Here is a 9,856-nt window from a genome sequence, read left to right as displayed (position 1 = left end):
AATGTTGTGTTTTTTTACTGTTTACTCCGCCAGGAACATAGGGATTTTCTTTTTTATTATTTACAAAGCTGCATTTAGATGTTTTAGGCTTTCAAATTAAATTTCATCTGCATATTATGTTCCCTGAGCAAGTTACAGCTATTTATTACAATATTATCCTAGGCGTTTTTCACTGAAAAACGCCTAGGATCATATGGAATAATTAAAACGAAATGTATTTCCATATTTAAATGACTGATCATGTTTCTTCTGTCAAAAAAAGGTTGAGAGAGTAAACAATTAAACCATAACAGATGACATTGCAACAAAAATAACTTGTTTCAGAGATATATATTATAATTTGAACATTGAAATACAAACACAAACAGTGAAACAAATTCAAAGTGCAAATTAACAAAGTGCAAATTATATTAAAACTATAAACAAAGTATTAGGAATATATAGAAAGTGCAAAAGTACAAAGAGCAAATGATCTTCAAACTATAACCAAAATATTAGAAAAATATATGAAGAGCAAAGGAAATGTATCAAGATTCATCATGGTCTGGGTCGCTCAGATGTACAGCTCTGCTGATTGCCATGAACCTGTCTCTTGTCATGATAGAAGCAGGAAAGAGAACACTCAGGTGTGATCCCTTCCTCCAGTAGTCTCTTACTTTGAGCAGTTTTAGAAGTGCCATGAACATCATAAGGCCGACATACATGAGGAATTTTACCGGCTTTCCCAAACAAACTTTTCCCCCTTAGCCTGCTCCTTTTCAGCATTTTTGTTTGTGTTCTTGCAGATGATATTTACAGCTTGGTTGTTAAAACAATTTCTAAATATTTGTGCAGGAGTATACTCCACACCAACAAAACCTTGGACTCCACGGGCTCTTTTCGGGCAAAAGTGTGGTAGTTGTTGGGCAGTATCTGGCACCTCAGGTCCGTTCCAAACAGCTCCTGGCTCTTCTGGGGTCAGAGATGTTTTTTTCCCTTTTCCTCTTCCTCTCCCTTTCACTGTCAGGGGGGCTGGCATTGGTTTGGCCTTTTTTCTGGATGCTGCACCCTCCTGGCCACATTCTTTTCCCTCTCGGTTTGAAGGAGGCCTACTGATGGGGACAGTGGCTTGTGCATCCCCTCTCTCATCCTCTGTCCTAAAATAAAAGGGAGGAAAATATACAGATATAAATGTCTGAATTTATTTTATTTCCTTTATTGCTTTTATTTCTCCAGTGTCATCCTATCTGTTTTCTAAACACAGTCTCAACTTTTGATTTGATTCACACTTTATCCCTCTGCTAACATTACTAGTTGATGGAATCAGTAACTGAATTGTAATGCAATGAATATAATAACATTAGACCTCATAACAAACAACCAAAGAGGGCAAGCGGAATGAGGCAATAAATGAAAGGTATTGCTTGACGTTTTTTTACTGAAATAAATAGTAGCCTCTATTGATAGTGAATCTTGAGCTCAGGACTTCACTTTATGACACAATTACGGCAAATGGCCATCCATTATAAAAACTCTTAGGACTAATTATTTTCGGCGTTATACAGCAACAACAACCGATAAATGCAACACAAACAATAAGAAATAAGCAAAGTTACTCACTTTTTTATCTTCGAAGGGATCAATCCCGTGATCATACTCCTCTTCCTTGCCAGTTGTCAGCTTCAGAATCTGAGGAATCCACCGCTGCATCGCTAAGCGGTCCGCCAGACAAAATAAATTCTACGGTTTCTTCCGTAGTGTAACGCCGTTTTGACATGTTGGTTTGAATTTGTCTTGGGATATGTGTGTGTGTGTGTGTGTGTGTGTGTGTGTGTGTGTGTGTATGTATGTGTGTGTGTGTGTGTGTGTGTGTGTGTGTGTGTGTGTGTGTGTGTGTGTGTGTGTGTGTGTGTGTGTGTGTGTGTGTGTGTGTGTGTGTGTGACTGTGTGTGTGTGTGTGTGTGACTGTATCTAGATATCTCGTGTTGTATGTATTTCTCTTACGCTGGCAGAATTACTCTTCTTTAGTATTACTCTCTCGTCTCTCTGTTTCTCTTTGTTTATCTCCCGCCGCCAAAAACATACACAGCAACCTATGTTGATTGGTCGAGAAGATGGTAGCATGGGCAGAGGTTTGCCTGGACCTTTACATTTTAAACCTATCCGGACACAGGGGGGTGGGACTTAGTCTAAAACCTTGGCTGTTTGGCTCAGACAGAGGGGCCGCGTGGGTCTCCTTGACGAATCAAGGCTGTAAAATGTGATAACTTTCCCCCGATCACGTCGGAGCCTCTAAATCCCGGAAAAGGACATAGTGATACCAGCAAAAAGCCTAGAATAGCCGCTTTACCTCACTTTTTAAATCAGATGGATAGAATTAGCGGTTAAAAAGTTATTAAGCATTTTAGAACGCTACCTCTTTGAAGACGCGGGCGGCTCGCTCGGCCTTTAAGGGTTAAACAGCAGATCTGTCAACAGTACATATACATATATCTTTTTCTGTATATTATTCATCTTTGGGAATTTCAGTCTCCCTGTTTGTAACACACAATCACAGATATTGATAATACATTTCACTTTGACCTTTGACTTTGACTAACAACTTGCTTGGTATAGGCCTGTTATCCATTGTGCGGAGCAGCAGACAAATGGAGTCAGAGTTCAGCTCTGTCTGTTAATGATTATTCATCTAGGAGTGAGTTTAAAACAAGGATCAGGCCACAGCGTCTTGACAAACCGGCACCATGAAGCCGGAGCAGCATGTCTCCGTTTGTGTCCTGCTGATACTTTCTGTGACATGGAGCGCAAATGGAGGGAACATTTTGGTGTGGTTCACTGAAGGCAGCCACTGGATTAACATGAAGCCTGTGCTGGAGACGTTGGTCGACAGGGGACACCAGGTGAAGGTGCTGGTGCCGAGCACGTCCATGTTCATGAACTCTAGTGAACCTTCTCGCTTTGGCTATGAACCCTTTAACGTCTCCGTCTCAATAGAGACCATGGAAGAGTTTTTTGAAGAATATCTTCGCTTCTCAATGTATGAGATGGATCATATGAGCTACGTTCAGCTTTACATCAAATACATGGATCTAATGAGAATCGACCTGCAGTATACTTTGAAGTTCGCGGACGGTGTGCTGAAATCAGAAACCATTATGAAAAAGTTGAAGGACGGAAAATATGACCTTCTCTTGGTTGACCCCATTTACCCCGGTGGTGACTTATTAGCAGAGCTTTTGGGCATCCCCCTGGTGTACTCTCTCCGCTTTTCCATAGCCCACAACTGGGAGAGATATTGTGGTCAGCTCCCTGCTCCTCCCTCCTTTGTCCCTGGAGCTATGAGCAAACTGACCGACAAGATGGACTTCTCAGAGAGAGTGTGGAACTTCCTCTTCTACGCTTTGCAAGACATTGTGATAGGTAACGTTTTTTGGAAAGAACTCGATAAATACTACTCCGAAGTCAAAGGTGAGTAACTCAGAAACAAAAACCTCTGCGTAACACCACATTTTAAAGTAAATTCTATTAGCTTGATATAACACCAAATATCTACAGAAGTTAAGACATGACACGTTTTATACAGATCAGGTCTGGACTGTTCACTTTACTTTAGTTAGAACCAATATTCCCCAATGAGCAAGAAAAAATGCCATGTTTAGCTTTTGCATCTTATTTATTGGGGATACGTTTCAATGGGCAGCTGTATCCATAACTTTTGCATTGTGACAGGAACACCCACCAGTGCCTGTGAGACAATGGGTAGAGCAGATATCTGGTTGATGCGAACCTACTGGGATTTTGATTTCCCTCGTCCTTTCCTTCCCAACTTCAAATTTGTTGGTGGAATCCACTGCAGACCGGCTAAACCTTTACCAGAGGTAATTGATGACTAAAGCAATTTAGAGAATTGACCATTACAATGCTGAGAAAAGACGGAGCTGGTTGGTTTGCATCAAGACATTTTTTATCTTTTTGCAGGATATGGAGGAGTTTGTGCAGAGTTCTGGTGATGCTGGCATTGTGGTCTTCACTTTGGGATCATTCATCAAGAACATTACTACAGAGAAGGGAAACATGATCGCCTCAGCCCTCGCTCAGATCCCACAAAAGGTAAGAGGACAATCTCCACGGTACTGGAGCTGACTTGAATGACCCCAAGCACTAACCTAACCCTTGAATTAGCACAGGGTTTAAGTGTTTTTACTATGGTTTTAAGGTGCTGTGGAGATACAGTGGAGAAAAACCAGCAACTCTGGGTGCCAACACCAGAATATACAACTGGATCCCTCAGAATGACCTGCTGGGTAAGTAACATTTTTATAAAAACCTTCGTAATCAGTGATCCATATGACTTTTCCTTTACTATTAGAACAGGGTATTTGCCACATTGTGTTGCTTTTTTGTTATTTAGTTTGAAAGTAAACAATCATAAAAGGGACATACAGTAGAGCAGTGTTTCTCAAACTTTTTCATACCAAGGACCACTTAACCAATAAAAAAACACTCGCGGACCACCTAACTCCACAAATATCCCAAATCACATAGTTTTTCTAGAACAGATTACAAATCGCCTGAAAATGGTACGAACAGATGGCAACATGTGTGACGAAGGTGTTGCTCTGGGCTATATCATGCAATAGAAAGTGAAACATAAGCTCGCTCCATTGCGGAGATATTCCCGCGAGAGTGCGGAAAACTTAAATGTATTTATTTATTTCAAATGTGAAATGTTACCAATATACTCACGGACCACTAGGGGGCACTCACGGACCACCAGTGGTCCGCGGACCACACTTTGAGAAGCACTGCTAGAGAGACACATGCATCGAAACACGAGTGCTCTTTGCACATCAATTTAAAGACGAGGGAGAGCACATTATCATGAGCTCGATTTCAAAACCATCTGACAGCTTATTCTAATTATTTGTGTCATCCTTCTGACTTTTCTCTAACACCACAATGAGTTTGACATTTGTGGCACTTTTTGTCACAGTACTGTTTTCTGCAGTTTTACAAAAAAAGATATGCGCTTTATATCTCTTGCACCTCATCAGACTCACTAATGTCATTTTTTGATACCAAGATACACAAGATTCATCAACAACTGACTCATAACACCTCCTGCAGTGTATCTCTTCCTGTTCTCTCGGAACCTCTCTCGTTCACTTTCCCGTTTCATACTTCCCTATGTTGTAAATCGGACCTCATACGGAAATCCAAGCCATCTACCTGTCAGTTAGACCCTCTTCCTACTCCCCTGGTAAAAGCCTGTCTACCCTCTCTGTCCTCCCTAATAACTGTCATCATACACTCCTCCCTCACCTCTGGTCTTGTTCCCTCACCTTTCAAAATCAGCCGCCATCATACCCATACTTAAGAAACCTGGTGCAGACCCCAACCATTTCTATAACTTCCGTCAAATCTCTAACCTACCATTTCTTTCAAAAATCCTGGAAAACCAGTTGCGTCCCAGATCCATGCCCACTTGTCTGACAATAACCTCTACGAACAATTCCAATCTGGTTTCCGCCCCCATCTCAGCACAGAAACAGCACTGGTGAAAATCACTAACGACTAGGGTTGGGTACCGAGAACCGGTTCCAACATTTCGATTCCAACGGCATCATTTAAAAATGTGAATTTCGGTTCCGCTTTTCGATGCCTGAGGAAATGTTTCTCGCTGCTCTCCGTAGCCTACTGTATGACTGCGGCGGGGCGGGAAATGTAGCGTTGTACCTACACTTCCTACAGCGTAACCATGTTCGCCTAGGGCGCCAGATCTGTGGAGGCGCTGCGCTGACAGCTCTGGAAGGGAAAACAAATGTTTTGACCGTTGGGGCTCATCCTAATTTTCGGCCTTGATGTAACAACATTCATAATTAAGTAAATGTAACACCCTTTTCATCCCGGTTACACTTTTAATTTGCTCTGTACGATGGGCGCTGTAAGTGATGAAAATGGGGGATGTTGGCTTATCTGGCACCCGCAGCTCACAGCCAAAGTGCGAGTGAGCGTGGGAGCGAGCGAGGGAGAAAGGGAGGGTGCACCGGTACCAGCGCTGTTGTTATTAGCATCTGGTGCTAGCTGCTCTAACGGAAGAAGAAGATGTTTCTACAATGATGTGGAGGGAGAGTCCTCTCCAGTCAGACTGAGAGGCTGATAACTACAGCTCAGTGAGGTAAAGGACTCTGAGGGTTTTAGATAGTTCACTTTAGTCTAAGTTATCTCAGTGGGTCTCAAACGTTTTGATCACAATTTATGTAAACACATATTTCCAAGGCACTCCTTTATAATGATTGGGATAAAACAGGTTTGAAATCATTCCAATGTATACTATAGGACAGTAAACCAAACATATCGTTTTAAACTGGAGAGATAACAAAATATGCATAAATAAAATAGTAAAATAAGATATGAATGAACAACAAAAATAAATTACGTTACATGTATTTGTTATTGGCCATGGTAGGTTATTGGTTATGTTCACATACTTATTTAATTATTAAAATGTAAACCGATCTTTTTCATATGGGTGTTTAGAGTTGTACCCCCTAGATCTAGTCTCTAGTCATTCTGCTTAAAGTGCACCAGATTGAAGCATTTTACTTTAAAATGTTCAAACATTTCTTCCAAGTATGCCTGAGAAGGCAGATATGCTTGTTTTTCTCAACAAGAACTGTTCTTTAAAAGTTGGACTGTTGCAGCTTCAGTGGTTCTCAGGTTACAGTTACATAGCAGTGAATATAAACAGACTGATTAATGTGAATATTACTGTAAACTAACCTGTGTAAAAGTTTCTCGAATAAATTAAAAAAAATTGGTGGAAGAAGCATGTATCATTTTTTTTACCCTGCCCCTCAAAGAATCGGAATTGAGAACCATTAAGAACCGGAATCGAAAAGTAGAATCGGAATCGGAATCAGAATCGTAGAAATTCAAACGATACCCAACCATATTAACGACTTCCTCATGTCTGCTGACTCAGGACTGTTAACCATTCTCATCCTCCTCGATCTGAGTGTGGCTTTTTACACCATTTCTCACAGCATCTTTCTAGACAGACCTGCCTCCATTGTAATCACTGACACACCCCTTGCACTGGTTTAAATCACATCTCTCTGGCCGCACTCAGTTAATCCAACTCAAAACTTTCAAATCACAGCCATTTCCAGTAAATACCGGTGTTCCCCAGGGCTCTGTCCTGGGGCCTCTTCTTTTCATCATCCATCTACTTGCTCTTGGCCATATCTTCCGTAAATCAAACATTTACTTTCATTGCTACGCGGATGACACCCAGCTCTATTTGTCCTCCAAACCAACCTCCATCCTCCTTCCCACCTCTCTCTCTGATTGCTTACAGGAAATCAAATCCTGGTTCTCCAACAACTCCCTCAAACTTAACAGTGATAAAATCGAGGTTCTCCTCATTGGCACCAAATCCAGCCTAACCAAACCTGACAGTTTCTCCATTTTCATCAACTCCTCAGTCACACCCGCCTCTCAGGTTAAGAGTCTGGGTGTCATCTTCGACAGCACACTTTCCTTCAAAACTCACATCAGTAATGTCATTTGGTCTGCTTATTTCCATATACGTAACATCAAGCACCTCTGCCCGTCCCTTACACCTAACAGCACTGCCATTCTTGTTCACGCCCTGGTCACTTCACACGCATCGACTACTGCAACTCTCTTCTCTTTGGTCTCCCTCTCAAGTCCATCCACAAACTTCAACTGGTCTAAAACTCTGCCACCCACATCATCACCAGAACCCCCTCCATTCACCACATCACTCCTGTTCTTCAGCAATTTAACTGGCCGCCTGTCAAATACCATATAGAATAGATTATAAGATTCTGCTACTCACCTTTAAGGCTATCCACAACCTCACTCCTCCATACCTTTCCGACCTTCTGCTTTCATCCACCTCCACTCTCAGATATTCTGCTTCCATCCACCTCACTGCACCACCTTTCCGCTTAACCACCATGGGGTCCAGAGCCTTCAGCCGCTTTGCACCCCGCCTCTGGAACTCCGTCCCACCTGACATCCGGAATACTGACTCTCTCTCCATTTTCAAATCACGTCTCAAAACATATCTTTTCACACTGGCATATCCACCCTGATCACATCACACGTCCTCCGTTTTTATTGTTTGATTATATTGTCTTGTTTTTGTACTTTTGTTTTTGTTTTGTGTATGGCGTCCTTGAGAGCTTTGAAAGGCGCCTTTATAAATAAAATGGATTATTATGATTAGAGCCAGCATCACTTACAAGCCCAATGTTCATATGTGTGTATTAGTCAACATAGAGAAGTAGAAATATGTGCATAAACACCAATTCTTGTCTGAAGAAGTAAATAATTATTCATGATTTTTTGGAACCCTGTCAGGTCACCCCAAGACCAGAGCTTTCATCACCCATGGTGGCACAAATGGGATTTATGAGGCCATCTACCACGGTGTTCCCATGGTGGGCCTCCCTCAGTTCGCTGACCAGCCAGACAACATGGTCCATATGAAAGCTAAAGGAGCTGCCATAATCGCGGACTTAAACTTCATGAAGACTGAGGAACTTAGAGATGCATTCAATACTGTAATCAATGATAAATCGTAAGTTACTTTTCTTATCTGCACTTGGTCTATTTCAGTGAGTTATTAGAGCTATCACAATGTCCCCACAAATAATTGGCCTCTTAACCTGGTGGACGGTTTTCTGTGTCCCTGTGACCATGGGAGCAGTGTAAGCAATAGTTCCTGCTAGAGACTCCTGACTTAAAATACATGAAACCTTTATGTCCACACTCACAGGTACAAGGAGAATGCCATTAGGCTGTCCAGTATCTTCCACGACAGACCAATTAATCCTCGGGATGAGGCGGTGTTCTGGATCGAGTTCACCATGAGAAACAAAGGAGCAAAGCACCTGAGGGTCCAGGCCCATGAACTCACCTGGTACCAGTATCACAGCCTGGATGTCTTGGCTTTCCTCCTCGCCATTGCTCTGTTCGTCATACTCCTCTTCATCAAAACCTGCAGTTACTGCTTCCGTAGGTGCTGTGGCAGAAAGGGAAAGACAAAGAGGAAGGCGGAGTAAACGACTGATTTGAAATGTAGCTGGTAAAAAAGGAAATGGTCATGGCATAAACATGGGTTCACTAGTATCTTTTTATGTTCCACAATGGATTTATTTGTGGCTTAAGAAGAATAATTAAGACATCAGAAATTAAAGCAATACATTGAAAAGAGTAAAACAATTCAAATCAGTTTTAAGCATAGTAATGAAACTCCTATGTGCCATGTGTTGATCTATACCACACGTGTCAAACTCAAGACCCGGGGACCAAATCCGGCCCGTGGTGGATTTAATTTCGGCCCGCAGGATAATTTCTAATTACTATTAGATCTGGCCCGCCGGTATATTGCACGCACACCTTCACTCAATCCTGAGGGTTTCCTCAGCTCGACCCCCAAACGTTGATGAACCTGCACCCAAGATGAGATGCCAAGTATCTGGCTTGAACTAGAGCAACAAACTGAGTTTCAATGGATGTTTCCTTCTGCACTTTTTCTCTCACGACAACAGGGCATGTCTGGTTTTTTCTTTGAGGGAAATAGTTTTGTTGAAGCTGTTGTTGGCCTGTGGAAAAATGTAATCATAAGAAATGACTCCGGAAAAGCTGCAGATAGAGCCATAAGAAATGAATGCAACTGATTGTTTGATGTTGTTTTTATAGGCAATCATTTAAGCTTTGTTAGTTCCAGGTTTAATATGTGCAATAAGTTCATTTCAATACGTTTTGCAATAAACATTGAACCAGTCCGGCCCTCGACTAGTACCGTTTATTTTAATTTTGGCCCACTGTGTATTTGAGTTTG

The 9,856-nt window shown here is 41.8% G+C and overlaps 1 protein-coding gene and 1 long non-coding RNA gene across 2 annotated transcripts; one reads left to right on the top strand and one right to left on the bottom strand.

Moving 5' to 3' along the window:
* Positions 1-315: 315 nt before the first annotated feature.
* LOC117552060 lies at positions 316-1,809 on the bottom strand. The gene is made up of 2 exons (XR_004569894.1): positions 1,600-1,809; positions 316-1,136 (listed from the first exon to the last, which is right to left on the bottom strand). It is a non-coding gene; the product is annotated as an uncharacterized LOC117552060 (long non-coding RNA).
* Positions 1,810-2,684: 875 nt separating this feature from the next.
* On the top strand, positions 2,685-9,645 carry LOC117552056 (UDP-glucuronosyltransferase 2A2-like). The gene is made up of 6 exons (XM_034225263.1): positions 2,685-3,447; positions 3,709-3,857; positions 3,958-4,089; positions 4,196-4,283; positions 8,371-8,590; positions 8,789-9,645. Exons 1-6 carry the CDS (start codon positions 2,724-2,726, stop codon positions 9,072-9,074), a joined length of 1,599 nt encoding a protein of 532 aa, XP_034081154.1. The 5' UTR covers positions 2,685-2,723; the 3' UTR covers positions 9,075-9,645.
* Positions 9,646-9,856: the final 211 nt, after the last annotated feature.

Source organism: Gymnodraco acuticeps, unplaced genomic scaffold, assembly GCF_902827175.1.
Source record: "Gymnodraco acuticeps unplaced genomic scaffold, fGymAcu1.1, whole genome shotgun sequence".
NCBI classification, from domain to species: Eukaryota; Metazoa; Chordata; class Actinopteri; order Perciformes; family Bathydraconidae; genus Gymnodraco; species Gymnodraco acuticeps.
This window is presented reverse-complemented; position numbering and strand designations above follow the sequence as displayed.